The 23,243-nt window shown below is 34.9% G+C and overlaps 2 protein-coding genes across 2 annotated transcripts; both read left to right on the top strand.

Moving 5' to 3' along the window:
* The first annotated feature begins 1,705 nt into the window (after positions 1-1,705).
* On the top strand, positions 1,706-4,046 carry LOC124838418 (polygalacturonase non-catalytic subunit AroGP2-like). Its single transcript, XM_047314011.2, has 2 exons — positions 1,706-1,894; positions 1,993-4,046. The coding sequence occupies exons 1-2, from the start codon at positions 1,853-1,855 to the stop codon at positions 3,808-3,810; spliced, it is 1,860 nt and encodes a 619-aa protein (XP_047169967.1). The 5' UTR covers positions 1,706-1,852; the 3' UTR covers positions 3,811-4,046.
* An 11,456-nt stretch (positions 4,047-15,502) lies between these two features.
* LOC148206247 (uncharacterized) lies at positions 15,503-22,570 on the top strand. Its single transcript, XM_088107401.1, has 6 exons — positions 15,503-15,826; positions 19,593-19,743; positions 20,597-20,745; positions 20,821-20,895; positions 21,841-22,008; positions 22,175-22,570. Exons 1-6 carry the CDS (start codon positions 15,503-15,505, stop codon positions 22,568-22,570), a joined length of 1,263 nt encoding a protein of 420 aa, XP_087963527.1.
* Positions 22,571-23,243: the final 673 nt, after the last annotated feature.

Raw genomic sequence — 23,243 nt, 5'->3', positions numbered from 1 at the left:
TGATCGGCTCAAACTGTTTTTTATCGTCACAAATGAGAAAGGACCGAACAATTTCAAGTTTAAACGGTGAAAAATAGCGTATCGGAGATGATGGGAGTCGGAGGGAGAAGAAAAAACGCGAAACAGAGCTTGCGGGAAGAAGACGATCACTGTTCAAAGTTTTAATTTTTAACTCTGAACGGGGGAATCTACCGCGGTTCACTACTTAACCGCGGTAGAATATAGGTATATGCCGCGGTTTCACGCCCAACCGCGGCATATACTGAGTAAATAAATAATCCTAAATGGCATTTTTGAAATTATTTTCAAACTATATGCCGCGGTTCAGCGGTCAACCGCGGCATATACCTCGAAATATTTCAAATTCATATTAAATTAATTTCAGAGAGGCGAATATGCCGCGGTTCTACGAGCAACCGCGGCATATACCCCTGTAACGTGCTGAACACAACTGTCTCCCCAACTGCCTTTTGGGGAATTTCAGAAGTTACAGGGGGTATATGTCGCGGTTCTCTGGACAACCGCGGCATATACCCCCTGTAACTTCTGAAATTCTCTGACTGGCAGAGAAGTTGAGACGTTACAGGGGTATATGCCGCGGTTCCCCAGAGAACCGCGGCATATACCCCCTGTAACTTCTGAAATTCTCTGACCCAGTCAGCACCTGCAATAAATTGGCTGGGTATATGCCGCGGTTGTGCAGAGAACCGCGGCATATACTCTGTTATTTAATTTTTTATTCATACGTGGCGTCAAAGGCAATGGTTGACTGGGGTATATGCCGCGGTTCCCAGTAGAACCGCGGCATATATGTTCGTTTTATTTACAAAACTGCCACCGCGCACCATTATGCTGCGGTTTTCGTTGAACCGTAGCATAATGTGCGCTGTAAAAACCCGATTTTTTACTAGTGAATCATTTAACCTTAAACAAAAATTTATATAGTAAAAGAAACTTATCGAACTAAATTTATATAACAAAATAACTAATTCTATTTTCTAATAAAAGAGGTACTTCTTTGCTAAAAATAAAAAAACAAGACGTCTAAGTTAATTTTTAAACTTCTTTATTTTGAATAGATTCATATTAACAGGATCCAAAATGGTTAAAATATGTATTGAATATTTAAAAAAAAATTATCAGTTGTCTTTTATTATTTTCGCAGATGATTAATATCTTAATAAATTATAAGTTAGATTAAGGTTATTATGATTAAAATCCTTAATAATACTAATATAGTTTTACTATAATTATTTTGCTGTTTTTTGTCCATTGATGACAATTTGGATTCTCAGGATTAACCGTGTCGAACGAAATGTTTCAGTTATCCACATTCAATTGAACGTGCAATGGAATAACGTTTGCATTATGTCATCTATCGCTGTAGCCCCACAGAGTTTAAGAAACTTCACCTAAATAATTAAGGTTATCCAAATATCCTTAAAACACCAATCACAAAATCCTATTGTGCTCAGTAAAGTTGGCTATGTAATTTAAATGACTTAAAAATAAAATCACTTTTAAAGACCAAATCTCACCAAAAAATTCTTACAATAAATCAATAAAGGTAATATTTTATGAAAAAGCATTTATTCTCCACGTTCCCGTTAAAGCTCTTATCAATAAAGGTAGGATGGGCTGGGCCGTCGGGCGCTCCTAGTTTTATGGGCCCATTCAAAATAATAAAAGACAGTTTTCAGAGCCTATAAATCGTAAAGAAAACCGCTTTGTTCATGCAGAAGCAAGCATCGACGACACCTTGGTCAGGTGTGAGGTGATAGCATTAATCTGGACATCTTTGTTCCTTCTTCATTCAACTGTTGGGATTGTGAAGAAGAAGGAGAGGGAAGAAATGAGTACTCTCTTTCTCTTCATCCTCCTTTTAACGCTCACTGTAAGCATAAATCTATAATACTTCTCCTTCACTCTCACTGCTTCATCCAATCATCATAATCATCATCTTCGTTCTTAGGTCTAACATCGCCAATGCAGGTTGCTTACGGTGGGGGGAACTCACAAGATCAAAACCCCTTCACGCCAAAGGCTTACGTCTCACGTTACTGGGACAGACACGTCCGCAACACCTTCCCAAAACCATCCTTCCTTCTTTCCAAAGCCTCTCCACTCACCGCCGCCGACACTGCCTCCTTCACCAACCTCGCCGCCACCAACACTCTCTCCACTCGCTTGCCAGAGTTCTGCTCCGCTGCGCACCTACTCTGCTTCCCGGAGGTCCGTCCAAGCCTCCAGAAACACACCGAAGACGAGAATTTTCAAACCTACGACGACGGCCAGAATTTCACTAACTACGGAACGAATAGAGCAGGTGGAATCGACACGTTCAAAAACTACTCCAACGGTCTCTTCAGCACTCCGGTCAACGATTTCCGCCGATACAGCCGCGGAGCCGCTGGTCACCAAGAAACCTTCACCGGCTACGCCAGCGACACAAACGTCGCTGACCAGAGCTTCAACACGTACGGCACCAACACGGCCGGAGGCTCCGGCGAGTTCAAAAATTACTCCAGCAATTCAAACGTCCCCAACTTGCGATTCACCACCTACTCCGACTTCACCGCTGGGAGGACACAGTCGTTCTCTAGATACAGCGAAGACGGAAACTCAGGCGGGCAGACATTCCAGAGCTATGGCAAGAATTCCGCCGGTGCTGGGAACGATTTTACTGGCTACGGAACAAACTCCAACGTTGCCACGTCTGGTTTCACGAACTACGGCAAGGGAGGCGTCATTCCCAACGACACCTTCACCAACTATGGCGTGGATATGAACGTCCCTGAAATAACCTTCAAGAGTTATGCAGACGGAACGCACGGTGGCAGTGAGAGTTTTGCCAACTACAGGGACCAGTCCAACGTTGGTGACGACTCCTTCCAATCCTATGCTAAGAACACCAAAGAAGGGACCCAAGTGGATTTCAAAAACTACGGCAACTCCGCCAACCCAGGTTCCGACACTTTCAAAGGCTACGCCAAAGGAGCAGAAGGGGATCACAAGGTTGGCTTCACGGGCTACGGCGTTAACACGAACGCTACCTTTAAGGATTACGCCAAAGAGGGTGTTTCCTTCGCTTCTTACAACACCTCTTCTTCTTCAACTGTCGGTGGCAGTTTGGTGAAAAGGTGGGTGGAACCGGGTAAATTCTTTCGAGAGAGCATGCTGAAGGAAGGAACCGTGATGGCCATGCCAGACATAAGAGATAAAATGCCCCAAAGATCATTTTTGCCCCGCTCTATTCTGGTGAAATTGCCTTTCTCTTCTTCAAAGATCGAGGAGCTGAAGAGCGTGTTCAAGGTGTCTGATAACTCCTCCATGGAGAAGATGATGATGGAGTCTTTGGGTGAGTGCGAGAGAGCACCCAGCGTCGGAGAGATCAAACGTTGTGTGGGGTCTGTCGAGGATATGATTGATTTTGCAACCTCTGTTTTGGGCCGCAGTGTCGGGGTTTGGACCACTGAAAACGTAAACGGGTTCAGTAAGAATGTAATGGTGGGTCGGGTCAAAGGAATGAATGGTGGCAAGGTAACTAAATCCGTGTCCTGTCACCAGAGCTTATTCCCTTATCTGCTTTACTACTGTCACTCTGTTCCTAAGGTTCGGGTGTACGAGGCGGATCTCTTGGATCCGGAAAGCAAGGCGAAGATTAACCACGGTGTTGCTATATGTCACCTGGACACCAGTGCATGGAGCCCCACCCACGGTGCATTCGTGGCTCTTGGGTCGGGTCCGGGCGAGATTGAAGTGTGTCACTGGATCTTTGAGAATGACATGACTTGGACAATTGCTGAGTGATTGGGGAAAGTTGTGTTAGTTAGCAGCGGTGGGAAATGCATATGAAATGAAAGGCTGTAACCCAAAGTCATCAAGTTTCTATTTAATAATTAATCAATAATCACTTAGGAGCTTGTGTTTGTTTGTAACGGTAAATTATATGGCTTCCGAGTACAAGCCAAAGTGTTATTTATTTAGAAAAACAAACATGTATTGTGATGGCTGTCAATCAACCGTTATCAATTTATTTATTTATATGATTGGGAGTGTTTTCCACCTGGTCATGCAGTCCAACTTCAATCATTAAAACTTTAAAATTAATACTGTTACATTCCTCTAAACAAATAAATTCACAACCCATTTTAATAATATAATCATATATATTAAAATTTCAAGTTAAAAATTAAAATAAATATAATTAAAATATTATTATTTTGAATTATTAAGGACTTTTTTTTAATTTGCGGGTATCTAAATATCATCACTCTAATAATCACAACACAACGATAATAAGCACAACACAACACAACGATTCCTAGAACAGTCATGAATACTGAGCATGCACATGGCCTAATAAGCACAACACAACGATAAGAGAGTTGTGATTGTTCTCTGTTTGGTAAGATTGTGAGGGTGTTCACATCTTGTTTGCTATAATGGCTTTAAGTTGTAACTCTATCATTATAGTGAAATCCCTTCAAATCAGGTTGTTGAAGGAAGACTAGATGTAGACTTGGCCGAACCAATATAAATTGTATGAGTTAATCTTTCTCTATCCTTTGTCTTTTGTTGTTCATTCATCATTATTGTTTTATTGATTTCAAGAAAATCACAGATTTTGAAAAGCTTTTGAAAAGATTAATTTTTTAAGGCAAAATCGAATTCACCCCCTCTTGACTTGAGATACAAGGCATCACATTTCTAACAATTTGCACCAGAGCTAGAAATTCAAAAATTATTCGAATTTTAATTGGTTAGGTTTTCTGTTTAATCGGTTAAATTGTTCCTGATGACCAACACATCTCAGAGCATGAGCAAAGGTGTAATTGATGATGAAATTAGTGGTTTCTTGAATTCAATAGGCAAACGTGTATGGGATGTTGTCATCAACAGTCCCCTTGAGCCAATCAAGGCAAGGTTGAGAAGGTTAAAGTCAAAGAGTCCTATATATCAAGAAAGCAAAATCAAGAGGACAAAAGATACATCAACATCTTGAAGTTTGCTGCTGAAATGCTACAGAATCTACAAAAAGTTCAGAGAATGAAGAAACAAATTTGATGGCAGAAAGATTTTCTAAATTTTTAATATGCAAAAAGAAAAGATAACTTGAATTTTGCAAGGAATAAAAAGAACTCTAGAAAGCAAGATGAATGTGCTGCTTCTTCCAGTACTGAATGTGAAAGAAAAGGAGAACTCAAACTAGAGCAAGATTTGTAAGAAGAAAATGAAGGCAGAGATAAACATTAGCCCACTAAAGAAGATGTTGACCTAGTAAATGTGGAAATGTCTACTGCAGCACCTCCCTACAGACCAAAGATTGATATGGTAAAGCAAATGCAAACATTGGTTAACCATCATTCCACCTACACCTTCATGCTTGACAAACTGGACCAAGAGATTGCTACTCTCTAGAAGATAACAGGGAATCAAAATATGGGTGATGAAATAGTAGCAGCAGATGATGAGGTTAAGGGAGAAGATAATGGAGATGATGGTAGCGAAGAAAAAAGAAGGAGAGCAAGAGGAAACTAATTTTTGCTTGATGGCAAGATCTACATCATCTGAAAGTAGTGTGAGTAATTTTGAATCTGAAAGCATCAAAAATAGGTACTATCAACTATTTGATGCTTTTCATAAATTGTATGATGAAGCTATAAAACTCCAACACTTAAACAACAAGTTTAAAAGTGAAAAACAAGAGGCTGGAAAATAGAATAGAGGGTCTAGGTAAGGAAAATGAAAGTTTGAAATCAAAACTAGAATCTCTAAAGAATATCTCCAAAAACTCCTTGCATGTGAACAAAAAATGTGATCAAAATTGTGAAAACTATCAAAGACAGCAGGAAAGAATCAAATATCTTATGATTACCTCTTCTAAGTTTACATTAGGCAGTTCAAATCTTGATGCTCTTCTTGGTTCAAAAATGAGTGTGTTGAATAAAAAAGGAATATGGTATGTTGTTAAAAATAATCGGTTGAGAACTAGAAGGTTTATTGACATAAGCAAACCTTCTTCAATTGTCTGTTTTTATTGCAAACAGTTAGGCCATGCATCAAACTCATGTTATTATAAAATTTTTGGTGTTCCTAAAGGAAAGTTTAAATGGATTCCTAAGGAACCATTGAAATCTTCTAACATGAAAGGACCAAAATTCAAATGGATACCTGCACCCAAACCCTTTAATTGTTTTGCGGGAGATTGATAGATATGGAAAAAGAATAGACTCAAGGTGATGCATAAAGCTGAAGCAAATCTCACAATTCAAAGTGCTCATAATACCTTGGGGACATCAAACTTGGTAATAAGCCTTGGTACTGGTAAAACATGCATAATTCTTATTCAGCATAAACATTTTGATGTATGTGATGTATGTTTGTTGCTTGACATGAAGAGATTGAGTGAAAATATGCAAAATAACAGTTTCTGCAAAATTTAATCTGTTATATAAAGTGTTTAATCGATTAGGTTATCCTCTCTGTTTTACTGAAATTGGATTTTGCAACTGATATAATCTATTATGTTAAAAACATAATCGGTTAAATCTACTCCAGAGAGAGTTTTTCAATTTCAAATAAATTTTCCCTCGTATCTTAACTAATGGTAGTGATTCCATGTTCATTATCATTAAATATTTTGGAGTTAATATTTCACATAAGCTTAGATTTTTTACTTTTGAACTCTGAATTATAGCATTCTAGTACATGTGATATCTAGAAAATGATTCTACATGTTTAAATCTGAGTGAAATAAATTTCTTCTATTAGTTGGTATCTGATTGAATAAAATTCATTGAAATAGTAGAATAGAAATATGTTTTTGAATTCATTGTATATTATATGACTTGAGTTTTTGAAATCAAATTAACTAACGAGAACATAAATTTTGAAAGTGTAACTCTAATGTATAGTTTTGTTGTTAGATTAATTGGTTAATAATTACTAGAACACTACTACATAGTGATTTTTAACATCATTTTATTAATTTAAGCTTGAACTTGGAATATTATATCGGTCATTAGTATCGAATGTATAAATGTGTTTACAAAATTGAATTTGTAGGTACACTACATCAATGAGCAAATTTTTTTTTAAAACCTCTATCAAAAGAAAGGTTTTATACAAATAGAAATAAATTAAGCTTTTTTTATCTAAACTGTGCAACATAGCTAACAAAAGCATTTCCGCATTGCATACTAGTATACAAATGAAAATCATAATATTGTCTAAATCTAATTGGATGATTGTATACATGTATGTTTCTTGCTTGAAAATTATGCCAACTAAGTTTAATAATGCTTATCATGAGTGACTTACTAGTTGTTGTGGAATAGCTAAGATAATACTTAGTACTTGTGATTTGAATGAATACATTGAATGATTACATTCTGAATGATAAAACTGGAATATCACTTGGTCTTGTGCTTCATTATTCGTATCATTCATTGATCATGCACATTGATATACAATTACTGCTAATATCATGTTTATTATGATATTAACATGTTACAATGTTGAGAAAGTTGTGTTTCCAGGTTACAAAATGATCACAATAGGTTAAATGATCAAACAATGTGATTCTGATCATATCTTTGAAATTTAACAAATTAAACAGTTTCGTAATCTATTAAATAATTTGAACTGTAGTTTTATAATCTATTTAGTAACATAATCGATTCTGTTACTAACTTTGGACTTATATGCTTATAAATTCTTTTCTTAGTTGCTAAACAAGTTTTAAATATTATTGTATGCATGTTTAGCATAAGACACATATCATATGTTGCATTTAGCTCAAATTTGTTTTGAAATTCATCATATATGCATTATTATTAGATAATAACTTTGTGCAGATGTGCTAACACATTTATCATATATTCTGTTGTATTATAACTGATATCCTAATGTCCTTACTGCAATAATATTTTGTCTTATCAGCATTGCATACATTATCTTGAGTATTAGGAAATTCACATGATATCATATGCTATATATTCATTTGAATTCAGTATAAATGATCTGATATGTATTTATCATATATTTGGTATACTCTTTCAAATCTATAAACTAAGCTCTAAGACACACTCTGATGGTCAATCATATACTGCTCACATTTTTTTATAAGTGCTACATCTCTTTATGATAGGGGGAGCATCATATTTTAAATAATCTGAAATTTTTTTATGTTCTTTAGCACATGCTTATTTCCATGTTACTTGTTCTATCATTTTTTGCTAATGCCCAAAAGGGGAGAGTAATTGGAAAACATGTTTCTTGTTGTGCATCTATGTTGATAGGGGGAGCTATACCTACCCTATATATATATATATATATATATATATATATATATATATATATATATATATATATATATATATATATATATATATATATATATATATGTTTTTTATGATGAACAAAAGAATGGTCTTATGGTTTCTTGCACAACAAATGGCACAACAATTACTTTATCTTTATTGTGTTTGTGCTTGATATATGAATAATTATTTGTAAATGAATCATGAGTTAAAAAAATTGAACATTTCATTTCTAATATAAATAATTGGTTAAGGTGTTAGCTTTCTCTAGATATCATGATATGCTTAACAGGGGCAACCAATTGTGTAGTTAGTAATCAATTACATAAGTCGTATAATCAATTAAAACACGATTTTATGTTAATATGTGTTTGATTTGTGTATTGGTATGTTTATAATGGAAATTGTTTTGAAAATGTTTTAAGTGTTGAACATAACCGATTACACAAGTTTCATAATCGGTTAAATATGTTTCTTTTGTCAAAATCAATTTCATTTAAAGCATGACCTATTTCTATCGGTCGAATGAATTTATTGTTGGCTTGTAAGGATTGTATAATCGATTGTATGCGATGTATAATCTGTTAAATCCAAATAGAAGCAAATATGTTAAAGTAGAAGGAAAAGCTTAACAGATTACATAAATTTCGTAATCGATTATATTGCCTTAGGATTGAGAAAATCCTATAAATAATTGTCTTGCGTGCTGTTTCAAAATAATTCAATAGCATTCAATTTCATTACAAACATCTTCATTGAGTTTTGATTACAAGAGCGTCCAAGAACTATCTTGAAGCATCAATGATCAATTTGGGTTCCAAACACATCAAGATTCTATCAAGAAAACGAGCTGAATTGTTATGATTAAATCTGCACTACTGGAGTGCACTTAGAAGATCAGTTTCATCATTTCCAATCTGTGGATTGTGTTCCTGTGCAAGTGTGCCAAGGGAGAGAGCCGTGTGTGTTCTCATTGAGAGTTGGGATTGTTCTCAAGTGTTAAGAGAGTTGTGATTATTCTTTGTTTGGTAAGATTGTGAGGGTGTTCACATCTTGTTTGCTATAGTGATTTTGAGTGGGTGAGAAGTACATTAAGAGGGGATATCTCTGTATTCTTATAACTCTATCACTATAGTGGAATACCTTCAACTCAGGTTGTTGAAGGAAGACTGAATGTAGCCTTGGCTGAACCAATAAAAATTGCTTGAGTTAATCTTTCTCTATCCTTTATCTTTTATTGTTGATTCATCATTGTTGTTTTATTGATTTCAAGAAAACCAAAGATTTTGCAAAGCTTTTGAAAATATTAATTTTTTAAGGCAAAATCCAATTCACCCCCTCTTGGTTTGAGATACAAGGCATCACTTTTCTAACAACGTTCATAGGTGCAAAATTTTTATTTCTCATTAACGTTTATAACTATAATTCATGTTAGCAACTATCATAGGTGCATTCTCCCCTTTATTCCAAAAAAGAAGCACAAAAACACCTTTCAGTTTCTAGCTCTCCCTTTTAATTTATCTGTTCTCTTCTTATTTCTATCTTTTATATCCTAGGTATAAAGCCTTATAGAATTTCTTGCTAGTTTTGAGATCCTCGAATATTTCAAGAAGTTTCTGTTGTATTCTGGAGGATTTGCACAATACACAGCAGATAAGTCCTTAAGGATAATGAAACTACACGCCTCAACAAATATAGTTCGTGATTTTGTCAGCTTTTTTACAACATTTTGTAGGGGTTAGATATTTGCAATAGTTATTAAACACTTAAGAATTTAAAACAACTTTTAGGAAAAACTTTTGAAAAATAAAAGTAATAAGGCATGCTTATTTTTATACTGGTTTGATCCAAACTTAGCTATGTCCAGTTCTCCCTTAAACACTCTTAAAGAGTTCCACTAATTACAAAGGATTACAAAAAGTTGAATCACTTCTGGTGTACAACTAACCCAACTGGTTAAGACGAGTATAACTACTCTTGGTATGAACTAGTTTAATTGGCTAAATGGTTTAACTACACTAAGCTAAACGTACAGTTTTACTTCATTTCTGAAAGAAAACAACAAAGTGTTTTACAGATTAAAAAATAGAACATGTAATTCTTGTAGAGAGGATTTGAAAACAATACAAAGATTATGAAAACTTGTAAAAAAATTTTCTTTTTCAAAGAGCAAGCATTAGATGATGTAAGCTTTTGAAAACAACAACAAGAAAGAATGCACAATGATAACGTTTGAAAATACCGTTATCTGATATGCAATTTTGATACTAAATCAACCCTTTTTTACTTAGAAGTTTGCTTAAACTCATGTTTTTAGTTTAGTTTTGTGAATAAGTGAGTAGAGGGTATACTTAATGATTTTATCACTAAATTCCCTTGATTTTGTAGGTTATTGGAATGATTTGAAAGAGCAGTTGGAATGCAGAAAAAGAGAAAACGACGCAGTGCAAGAAAGTGAAGTTGAAGCTAAGGGCCCCCTCAGGGGCCCTGAGCGCCAGTTTCATGTATCGCACAAAGCCTGTACGCTCTTCTAGGGGTGTTGAGCGCCAGTTTTCTCGTAGTTTCGCCTGCTTGCCCCTACTTAGGGCGTTGAGCGCCAGCGACGTTGGCCCATGATCCAATTTTGATCTATTTAAGGACTTGCACGACCTAGGGTTGGTATCTCTTGATGGCTTGAGCACAGAAACACGCGTTTTTCCTCTTTGGAGGCAGATTTGGGGATGTGGGAGCTCTCCTCTTCAGTTTCTAGGGTTTTTCTATCTTTTTCATTCCATTGTACACTTAGTTTCTTCATGACGATGGAGAACTAAACTCAATTTGTTGTTGGGGAAGATGTAACCTCTAAACTCTCATGTATTTGAATTGATTCTTATTTATATATGCTTCTTTCATTAATTGTTAGGGTTATTCTTCTTTGCTCAATGCTTGTTATGTTTAACTCATTCACGACATGATATTTGATTTGTCTGAGTATCGATAGATATCTTACAATTCATGATCTGGGGAATTTCTCCCAAGGGAACTATTGCCTAGACATAGGGATAGAACGATTGGTTGTCTTAAGCTTCCGTTCGTAATGCAGAATTAATTATTAGGGATGCAAGACATTGTGGTATAGTAATTGAGGATAGGCTTATTTCGCCAAGACATCGGGTTCTAAGTAATTTAGAAAGTGACATTGGCATTTAATAAAGAAGAAGAATTTTTATATGCATTAGAGTGATTAGGTGAAATCTAAACCCCAACAACATTATCATCTCATGTTATCAACTTCATCCATTCATTTACTTTTGTTTAGCCTCAATTGATCAATTTGCATTCATATTTACTTTTGTTGCATTTGCATTTGAAAACCAACAAAATATCTTTTATGTCTTAATTAGTTAAGTAATTACACAATTGTTTAGTGTCGTTAGTCTCTTCGAAAATGATATTTGGTCTTACCATTTATTATTACTTGATACGATTCAGTACATTTGCCGACATCTTAACACACAACTAATTCTTGATTCTTAGATCTTCTCTTCATGCAATCCTTTTTATATAGGCTTCTTTGAAAAAGATCCGTTACTAAGATCTTTTGACTTTCACGTAGGGGTATAGCCTTTTGTAGAAACAATTGTGATGTGTACAAAAGAGACACATAAAAAGAGTGAAGGAAACATTTCTCGAATATCTTCATGTCTCTAAACGTTTTTCTGATTTTGATACAGACTTTTTGAATAAAGCTACTATACTGATATGATTTACATAGAAAAGGAGAGTACAATACAACAGATAAAAATGTACTACAACGTAACTGTAATAAAGCGTTAGACGATCCTACTCATTTAGGCATTATATACGTATACAATCTTTTAGGCACTGTCTATTTGAGTAATTTATAGTGTTTATGATTTTTAATATATAGCATTTAGCGTTTAGTGTCCTAGACAATTCACCTTATAAGACGTTATTTCGTTTAAATGCTCTGCTAAATTTTAAACTTAGTTTTACTTAAACAATCCTATCTTTCTTAACAGGTAACATTTAAACAATATTGTGTTAACATAATTAAATGTAATTTTTACACTAATGCTACTTCTATTGCTATTTTTTCAATGCATAATTTTTATTACATATTTACCTTTATTTACATGTATAATTTAGGATAACAAAAAGGTTACGAATGTCTGTGAATAAGATATGGAATAATGGTTAGAAGATTATCTTTAATAAACATTCATAAATAATACCTATAAATGTTTAATTACTTGTTAGAAGATTATCTGTAATAAACATTTATGAATAATATCTATAAATATTTAATTAGTTATTTGGTTGTGGAATGAGAATATATTACATAATCCAACTTGAAAATATTAATTATATGCTAATTATTGTTAATAAATTTTATTTGAGTAATTTTATTTAAAATTAAGTGATAAAATTAAAATTGACCTATGAAATTTGAGTTTAGTTATTTTTAGAAAGATTAATTTTTCAAACTTATAGTTTGTCTAACTCTTTAAGGTTATTTATGTAGAAAAACTAAATTTATTTGCATTAATACTTTAAAATTTTATTTTATTTCAATTAGTTTCAAAATTATATACATTTGTTTACGAATTATTTTCAAAATTCACAACATATTACAAATATTTATCGAAATTAAAAATTTGAGCTTTTAAATTAGTCTTATTTTTCAAGGTTATCCTATTAATTAATCACGTATAAGCCGTTTTGTTCAATGGAGAAGGTTATAATACTTTGATGCCACTCTCTAAAAATGGTTCATTTTTTAGTTTTAAAATTCACTTATTAACAATAAATCAAAATTTAAATTGTTTTAGGACTGTCCATTTTAACTATTTAATTACTTCTCTTTCAATCTTTCTATCTAACGCAAATCCCATAATTCTATTTGCGACTAATATTCCTAAACCTACATTTAATAACTTGTAATCAACTTTTGCTATTCATAATCTAAATGAATCAGCTACATTTATACGCAATTGCACAAGTATAATTGTTAGTATGTAACATCCCAAATATAGTATAAAACATTATAATATAGAGTTATTACAAAATCAATAACCCAAAACCGTCTATAAACAAGAAGTATAAAGTTAATACAGTCATCAAGATAACCATAATAGAAACTTTTTAAACAGTCCATACTCTAAATCGAACTATATAAACCTAACTAGCTAAAGAACTACACACTTTTCGGGTTCCTCCTCTAAGGCTTGCTCTACAGACATCTCCTCGCCCTTTGCTCACACCCACCGGATGATCATAGCTGAGAAAAGAGTACACGAACATACAAACAAAACAACAAACAAAAGGGTAAGCTAGATAAACAAGAAAGTTTCATATTTATAGAAATATATAAAATATTCAAACCTCAATTCAAGAGGGTACAATACACACAGACCATTTCATACATCCCATAACTCAATAAGACTCATCCAGATTAGGTATGAATGTCGAACTATTGATAGTCTATGCACTTGTATGGTACAACTAACAATCTCCAACACCATTCAAGGTTAGTCCATTTAAGTTGCCTAGGGCTAGATTGAAAGCCTATAGACAAGAACCTCCCGCTACTCTCACTACATGCATCATTCCTCTCTACTTGAGAATCAATGATCATCAGAGTGTCGGAATAGACCACCATTTCAAAGCTCCATACATTCATGCAACAACAACAACATCAACCAAAGAATTACCATGAAATCTCACCCCACTAGTACAAAAATAGCGTATAACATCACACATTTAACATTCAACCACTGAATAGCCAACGTTAAAAATGACCTGTGACATTTTTATAAATAAATGCAAATTATTAAACGTCGTTTAGAATTGTAATTCGACATAAAAGGATATAAAACGTCGAATGCCCTAGCCTTAAATGTCAAAAGGTCAGTGAATTCAATAAAAATTTGAGCGAGAGATTGAAAATTCATTCACTTTATCTTAGTGCGCGACACCCTCTTCTCTTCTCAAACTTTTCTCGAACGAAGTTTGACGACCATCACATGTAATCTTTCTTTCATTTGATACAAATGCATTTTATGCATGCTTTTCATTTGTTTTGACTGATTATTTTCGTGTTTTTTTTTCTTCATAGGCACATTCTGCTTTATTTGTCATCGGTGATGACACTTTATTCCAACGAACCCAACTTTTGAAGGTTAGTTTTCGTTTTCGTTTTGAATAACTTATTTGTTGATCTTGTTTGTTGTTTTTTTTGTTGAACTTGTTTGTTATTGTTTGGTTGAACTTGTTTGTTATTGTTGTTTGATTGAACTTATTTGTTGTTGGTTATTATTGTTTGTTGTTGATACTACGTTCATAGTTCTTGCTTCATAAAATACCAAAAACTGAAATTTGTTGTTTTTCTGCTTTTCTGGTCTCGTAGAGCTATAACAAAGGATCACAATTAATTAAAGGGTTAAATATGTTTTTAGTCCCTAAACTATCAAGCGAATTTGTTTTTAATCCCTCTTTCAAACTAAGCTACATTTTGATCCTTCTCCTTAAAGAAATCATAATTTGTGTCCTCCAAATCCAATGGCGTTAAAAAAGGCCGAGGTGGCTAACGGTGGAGTTGCAGGATTTTTTTTCTAACATTGAGTCAGTCTTTCTCAGCTTTTCTCCCTCCCTCTCCCTCGTCTCCTTCCTTCCATCTTCCACTCCCTCCATCATCTTCACCAAATCCTCCATCGTCTTCACCAAATCCTCCAAACTGATTGAGATAAATATTAAATCAAACATTTTGATAAATTTAAACCATAATATAAATGTAGCAGTAAAGTTTATTTTATTTTATTTTACTACGGAGAACTACCTCAAAAAAAAGTGAAAATCAAGTACTGTTTTTTTCATATGATTTTGTGCAGGTCATGGGTGTGCTTGCTGCACGACTTTGCATGCAGAAATCATTTAATTATTGAAAAGCAAAGAAGAACACAGTACTAGAAGAGATAATGGAGAAGTGTGCGTCCATGTTTGGATTGCATTCACATCATCTTAAAGCTGGGAATCACTTGCCACTTTAAAGTTGAAAACACCTTTCTTTCCAGTTATGTGTTTTGGCGCCCCATGTGTTCCCTTTTCCACCGTCACCTCTCTCTCTTCAACTTCTCTTTCTCTCTCATTCCTCCAAACCCATTCAAATTCTCACTCTCATGGGTTACCTCTCTTGCAATGCCCAATCCGCAATCGCCACCTGCGACCCTCACTTCAAGAAGCACAAACCCCTTGCTGCCAAACCAATTCGCCACTTCAATTACGCCGAAATCTCCACCGCCGCGTCTGGCTTCTCCGCCGATACCTTTTTGGGCAGAGGCAGCCATGACAGAGTCTACAAATCTACCCTCGACGGCAGAAAGCTCCTTGTCGCTGTCAAAACAACCAAACTGGTCTCTACTTCGAAGAACGACTCCACTAAATGCACTGGCTGCGACAACTGCACCAGTCCCATGGAGAACGAGATCGAGATCCTCTCTCAAGTTCCGAGCCCCTCATAGGTTTTTTTGTTTGGAGGATTTGGTGAAGATGATGGAGGGAGTGGAAGATGGAAGGAAGGAGACGAGGGAGAGGGAGGGAGAAAAGCTGAGAAAGACTGACTTAATGTCAGAAAAAAAAATCGTGCAACTTCACCGTTAGCCACCTCGGCCTTTTTTTAACGCCGTTGAGTTTGAAGGACAAAAATTATAGTTTCTTTAAGGAGAAGGATCAAAATGTAGCTTAGTTTGAAAGAGAGACTAAAAACAAATTCGCTTAATAGTTTAGGGACTAAAAACATATTTAACCCTTAATTAAAAAACAAAAAAAATTGATTAATGTCATATATTAACAAAATTCGACATTAAGTTAACGTCGTATATTGATAAAATTCAATGTTAAATTAACGTCGAATTTTTTAAATTCGACGTCAATTTAACATCTCCTGATATGACGTCGTTCGCGAATTCGCTATTAAAATCCCAAAATATTCGACGTTGTACGCGATTTTTGTACTAGTGCCTTAAGTCATGGAATTACGTCCACTGAACATACTTCAAAGGTATAAAAATACCAAATCACAGGAATTACTCATCATAATAAACCATAAGTACACTCATAACATTCAACAATTTCAAACAAGGTTCAAAGTTACCAAAGAATTTCATTAAAATCTAAGATAGAAACTACCATGGACCCAGTCGCTTAGCACATACACTCGTTGAGTGACCACCGAGTTCTCTCGCACAACGACCCAACTCGTTGTGCGAATACACAGACAATACTCCCAGACCCCAAACCACTCGCTCAGCGACTTAGCTCGTTGTGCGAATAAAACTCACAATAGTCCCAAACCCCAACCTCTCGCTCAACGACCCAACTCGCTATGCGAATAAAACTCACAGTGGTCCCAAACTCCAACATCTCGCTCAGCGACCCAACTTACTGTGCAAATAAAGAGATAGTGGTCCAGACTCTATAGCCACTCGCTAAGCGATGCCACTCGCTCAGAGATACTGCATAATTTTGCAGCACGAAACTGCATAATTATGAACGTACAGTAAATTTACCACTTTGAAATATTTTCCCCAACTTATAATTCTCCTAGATCGTGTTATATACATAATTATACTTGACCAAGGGTGTTTAAACTATCCTAACATCATTCTAAAGTGTTTACTAACCACATTAAACTTCAAAATCTATCGAACTCAACCTATGAACCCAAATTGCATTCTACCCCACTTTTGGCACATTTTCAAGCAGCTTAGGGACTCCAATAAGTCCCAAAAGACTTACCAAGACTAACACAAGTGACCAATTGAGTATCTAATTCCCAATTCAAAATTTCACTACTCCACTTCCTTAAAACTAGCTTAAATCAAAGATAAACTATGCCTACTCATCACCAAACCTTCGTACCACAAATTTATAACGTATAACACATCTAATAATAGTCCAAACATCATTCAATTCAGTTCATAATCACAGTTCATTAAGCCACATTCAAAACAGTTAAGTTGCATATGATACATCTATCCTAAAATCTAAACTCAGTTCAGTCAACACAATACACATAGAATCATTTCACATACACACTTAATTACAAATTAAAGCAACTCTAGCTTCCCTTACCTCAAAGAAATTTGCACAATTATCAAAGAAACCCTGACCGTTGCTTACACCGCAAGGAAACTCTAGAAACACTTACAAATCACCAATTGGCGATTGAAAACCCACCTTAGAACCACAAATGAACTAAGATTCAAGGAAGATGAACTCTTGATTAATGCAAAACAGAACCATTTTACACAATCAAGAAACCTAAATATTAAGAAAATTAGTTTACCACTTACCTGCTCGATTCAACCAATTGATTGGTTAGAGTGGTAGCCCTTGACGCAATGATTGTCTAGATACTTCTTGATCGTCGGACAGATAATCCAATAGTGAGAAATGTTTGAGAGAATTGAGAGAAAGCGAAGAGGATAGTGTTTTAGAGAGATAAAAGATCACTACCAGAATTTGGTTTATTACCGGTGACATATTACCGAAGGCCTATGGGGCATCGGTAAAAGTGTGTTATCGACGGTCAAAATGAGCATTACAGACGGCCATCGTGAAATATAATTACCGAAGGCCTAAAGAGCATTACCGAGGGGTTTATGGCCTTCGGTAAGAGGCTCGACCCCTTAAACTAAGGTTATCCCCAATTTCGTTAGACAAAACTCTACCCTACCTTATCGTCGTGTTTCCCATTCTCTCCGTCTTCGTTCTGTTTCGCTCCTTCTCATCCCATTGTGCTTCCCATTCTCTCCCTCTCGCTTCTGTTTCACGTTTCTTTCCCTCTCCCTCTCCCTGTCCCTTGTGTCAGCTGGCATTGTGTGGCTAGGGTTCACTTGCTGAACCTCCCCTATAGTGGTGTTCGATTGTTTCTTCCACCAGTGGGTTGGCGTTGCCGTCAAGAGAGTGGTCCATCGTTGCTGTCAGGAGGGTACTCCCGTGACGTGAGGGTGATTGTCTTCGTCAAGGGAGGCTCTTGGGAGACCATTGCGTCGAGGTATGTTCTCTCTGTCTGAATGAAATAGGTGTTGATGTCGCTTAATGAATCAATAAACCTAACTACACTTGCCTTCCATGTGTTAGGGTGAGCTTGAGAAGGGGTTTGAATTGTTTCCAAAAAGGGAGGAAGAGAGTCTAGGGAGAAGACCAGTAAGCAGCAAAGAAAAGCAAAGGCAAAGGTATGGATACCTAAATTGAAATTGCATGATTGAATGGTTTGAAACTGATTGTGAACTATGTAAGGGGTGTGCTCTTATCTTGAAATTCAATTAAAGAAAGAATAACAAATGCAATGAACAAGTACGAGACATTCACTTGTACTAATAATAACAATAAAAAAATTTGTGAAATAGTTGTTATGATATATGATTTGGTATGGACTATATTATTTAGGTTTGTTGTTCCATGAAAGAATAATGAATAATTCTATTGTGGTTTGTTTTGGTATTTAATCCGTGAGTGATGAATTTGAAAACATAAACCATGTATAAGTGTCTCTGCCATTGGTTCTAATCAGTCATAATTAGGCATGAGACATTTTACCATGTGTAGGTTTAGATTACCCTTTTCAGTTTAGTATGAAGGTTATTTTTTTATAGATAGTATCTAGGATACCAGTCAGAGGTTCCCATTTCTTTTACACCATTTGTGAATCATTCAAAACTTAAGTAGGTTTATATATGGTGAAGGAAACAAAGTCAATTTAGACTTACAACCTAGTATGGAAACTTGGATTCTTAAATTTCAATTACAAGTGCTTAGTTTGCCTTCAATAACTAAGAAATATAATCTCTGCCAAGAAAAAAAATTATGATCAAAACAACAGTTTAATAAGATAGTGGTTAGTTTAGTTAAAAGCAGTTAGTAAACAAAATCTGATATGTTGATGTAATTAATAAAAACAACTACTACTAATCTGAACACAACATTATAGGTTAACCTACAAAAGCTTGAAAAAATAACAATTAGCTTAAAACATCAAAGAAAGTTCAAAATCATTTCCTGCTTCGTATTAAATCATTGTTATGTTCATAGTGTCATCAATTCCAAGAGTCAATTATGTGTTGTTCTGTTCTGTTCTTTAAATCCAACTCTGCAGAGTTAATGTTGGTTTGAAATCTGTTATTGCACTTTATTGTCAAAGGAAGCAAAGATTGTTATGCTAACTTTGAATCTAACTTTGAACTTAATTGTTGTGCAAAATTAAAGGAAGCAAAGAATGCTAAAAACACTAAGGCAGTTATTTGGGAGGAGGAAAGTGCAGAAAGGCTTGGAAAGATCTCCAGCCTAGTGCCACACACACAACAACTGCCAGTGGAAGGAGAGATGTTGCTGCAGCAGAGAGCTGGGAAGGAGGAAGGCAAGGAAGCCATGGAGACACTGCTGAAAAGAGTGGCTGAGCATAGGAGATTAAAACCAATAAGCCATTTCTTTCCTTTTCTTTTCTATTGTAGTGATAAATTTTTTTTATTAGCTTGCATAGTCATAGATAGCATAGTTAATAATAGGATAGAAAATATGTTGTTCTACATAAAACTAAAAAGAATTAATTTTGATCTTTGGCCTATTTGAACAAATTTTCTTCTTAGTTATATCTGTGGTTTGTCTGTGTTGTTATTAGGAAGCCTTACTCACTCACACATTGAGGACAATGTGCCTCTTAAGTGTGGGGGTGGGAAGGTATAAATTTAAAAATACTTGTTCTGATGTAAATAACTGTTTTAGCATTAGTTTTAGTAATAAAATAGGGATAATTTTTTTTCTCTGAGCTGTTTTTCCTTTAGCTTAGGTGTGGTTTAGTTTTAAATACTTAGTGTAGTTTACTATTCTTATTTTAGTGTGTAAATACCTTTCATAATCTGTTTTGGTTTTTTTAATAGGAATTAGCTAGTTTTTAGTTTTGATTGTTAATACTTCTTAGATTCTTTTACTTTCATTGATTCTGTTAGAACTTCTTTTAGGTTTCTTTCTTTTCCTGTTCCTATTTTCTCTTCCTTCTTTTAGTTTCTTGTTCTGTTGTTGTTTTCTTAGTAGTTATTTTACATTCTTTTCATTTTCCAGGTTCTGTTTGAGCTTGTAAATTAGGATTTGCTGTTTTAAGATTCCTTTTGTTAGATTGTTTAGTGCATGTTTGGTTTAAAGCTCTAGAAGTACTTTTTGTGTTATCAGAAAACACTTTTTGCTTAATGGATGTTGGTAAATACTTGTTGTAGGTCAATTTTCAGTTCAGTGTAGCAATTCTTCTGCTTGTTCGACACTTAACACAGCTGGGAGAAAGAGTATAGAAGGTGTAATCAGGTCATCTGTTCGTGGTCAGGATTTTACCTTACCTCCTTCACAAATGTGTCACAACCAGCCACTTGTAAGTTGATGTATGATTGTATCTTAGTGGACTGATATTGTTTGCAAATCTCTTTTCTTATGATTTGCTTTTCAGGCTCATACTGCATTCCATCTTGCTGAGGCATGCTTTAGTGGCCTACTAGCTTCTCCATATGGCCCACAACCTAATGTAAGACATTGGAATTTATTCATTTTTTTTCACTATTTTCTTATTCTTGTCAGCTTGTCTTCAGCACAGTGAGTTAAAGATTTATCATTCAAACAAATTGATAAAATAACTGTATGAGTATGAGTGGCATCAGGTTATGGTGTATCTGGAAAGTACTTTGTTTAGATCTGGTGTACTGAGTTTTTCACTTTCTAATTGCTCCACTCTGTGATTTCTGATTTTGTTATGATGTTGACTTACAAATAGGTTAAAGGTCTTTCGGGAAAGCATGATGCCCTTATTATTAGCAGTTTTAATTTGATTGGAAGCTTTCTGAGAGACTTTTGGATATATGTTACTATAAGTAGATGCTATTGTGGTTGATTCCTGTATTAATGCCATCATTATGCATATTTAAATGAATCACCAATAGTGCCTTTATTTTACTTATTATTATACGTGCTTAATTAGTTTTTACTATTTGTTGTGCCACTGTTAGCTTGCCAACCTTACAGATTCTCATAGTTCATAAAGTATGCTTATGAAGAATCTTTTTGGTTTAAAAATGTTTCTTTGCTCTCCTTTGCACCTCATTTGTTCTTATTCTTTCATCCTTTGTATTATTATTTACTGAAGCACTTTTTTATTATGGTGGAGAGCTTGTTTCTTATCTTTGACTCAAGGTGTTCTTTATTTTATAGACTTAACAATCTGACATGCATTCTTTACCAGACAGCATGGTTACTCTTGCTAACCTTTATGCTGAGTTGTTGGAAAAAGAAATTGAGCCTTCTATGGATAATCAAGCTTTTGAGTATTTGGATTCTCTTATGACGTGTTCATTCTTTATTTTAATTAAATGACCTAACAAAGTTACATAATGCCTTCAAACTTCCATCATGTTAGTAACACTAAGACATTATGTGCATTTCTATAATCTAAACCATGCTATCAAAATATGGCCAGATTCATCCTACTCAGCTGATAGGAATGCCTACTGCTAGAATTCCTCTGCCACTTGATCTTAGTGAGGAGCCTATATTTGTGAATGCAAAGCAGTACCATGCTATTCTGAGGCGCAGACAATACCGGGCAAAACTTGAATCACAGAACAAACTCATCAAAGAACGGAAAGTAAGTGCACTTCTGCATTTTAGAAATGCTGTAAAATCACTCTTTAACACAAGTGTTTGATAAAACATAAAAGAGTGATTTTACAGCATTTCTCATACTTCTCTTTTGTTTCCTTTTCCTTCTAAGTTCAACTTCTCTCCTTAACGTTACCATGTTTGTTTTTCAGCCATATCTTCACGAATCTCGCCATCTACATGCATTGAAGAGAGCCAGAGGTTCTGGTGGTCGCTTCTTGAATACAAAAAAGCATGAAGAGTCTAAACCCACTTCACAAAACCATGACATAGATGTTTCGAGGTGTACTCATTTGAATCTGAGGGGAAACATGTCAGAATCTAAGGCTTGTCAGTTGAACTACAGAGATGGTGCTTCCACAGCCACCTGTTTAGATATTTCTAGTGCATCTAATAGTGGTGATCTCTTCCAACAACATCAACCTGACATTAGATTATGTGGTTACCCTTCTCATATAGGAAGGAACATGCATGGTTACTCTACTGATATCAGTGGTAGTGGTGGTGGTGGTGGTGCAAACCAGCATCGTCTATCAGTCCTTATGTGACACATCAGAAAAGAAAAAAATAAAAAGTAAGAAAGAAAAGTGTGGAATGAATGTAAAATTTTATGTGTCAAAGAATCATTTTTCCTGGCTAGATATCACTGATCATTTAGTGGAACTAATTCTGAATCTTTCCTGAAAATGTTCATCTCTTGCTGTGTTTTTGAGTGATGAAGATATCAAGTTTATATCTGTTGCTATTGCAAAGTATTGTGTTAGACATTGTAACTCACCACCATAAATGTTTTTTGTCTGCAAAGATGCATTGGTCATTCAAGTAGAAAATCTGAAAGAAAAAAAGATCTCAATTTTATATAAAGTCAAATTCTGGCAGTCTTATTGGTGTAAAATATTAATTGATTCTGTTGATGAATATTAAATTTTTCTGGAAGAATCTGTTTGATAATTTCTTGTGGATCTTTAATCTCAATTATATATTTTAATCATAAGACTCGATATCCAATAACTTGTTTAGAGGGGCTTGTTGGTATAAATCCATTGTCTTTAGCTAGAAACAATATTATCGAAGGCTTTAGCCTTCGGTAATTACCGAAGGCTTTTGGCCCTCGGTAAATGTTAGCGACAAGCAATTTACCGAGGGCTCTTTGGCCGTCGATAAGCCTTCGGTAATGACCTTTTACCGACGGTTTTGGGCTGTTTCCGAGGGCTTCTGGCC

Source organism: Vigna umbellata, chromosome 1 (assembly GCF_029865625.1).
Source record: "Vigna umbellata cultivar VRB3 chromosome 1, Vumbellata_1.0, whole genome shotgun sequence".
NCBI classification, from domain to species: Eukaryota; Viridiplantae; Streptophyta; class Magnoliopsida; order Fabales; family Fabaceae; genus Vigna; species Vigna umbellata.
This window is presented reverse-complemented; position numbering and strand designations above follow the sequence as displayed.

Excerpts from the sequence above, each read along its gene's own strand:
- LOC148206247 (XM_088107401.1), top strand. The coding sequence starts at position 15,503 with ATGGGTTACCTCTCTTGCAATGCCCAATCCGCAATCGCCACCTGCGAC. Across the intron at positions 15,827-19,592 it reads AGATCGAGATCCTCTCTCAA|GAAGCAAAGAATGCTAAAAA; the intron begins GTTCCGAGCCCC and ends GCAAAATTAAAG. Across the intron at positions 22,009-22,174 it reads AACTCATCAAAGAACGGAAA|CCATATCTTCACGAATCTCG; the intron begins GTAAGTGCACTT and ends TTTGTTTTTCAG.
- LOC124838418 (XM_047314011.2), top strand. The coding sequence starts at position 1,853 with ATGAGTACTCTCTTTCTCTTCATCCTCCTTTTAACGCTCACT. Across the intron at positions 1,895-1,992 it reads TCCTCCTTTTAACGCTCACT|GTTGCTTACGGTGGGGGGAA; the intron begins GTAAGCATAAAT and ends TCGCCAATGCAG.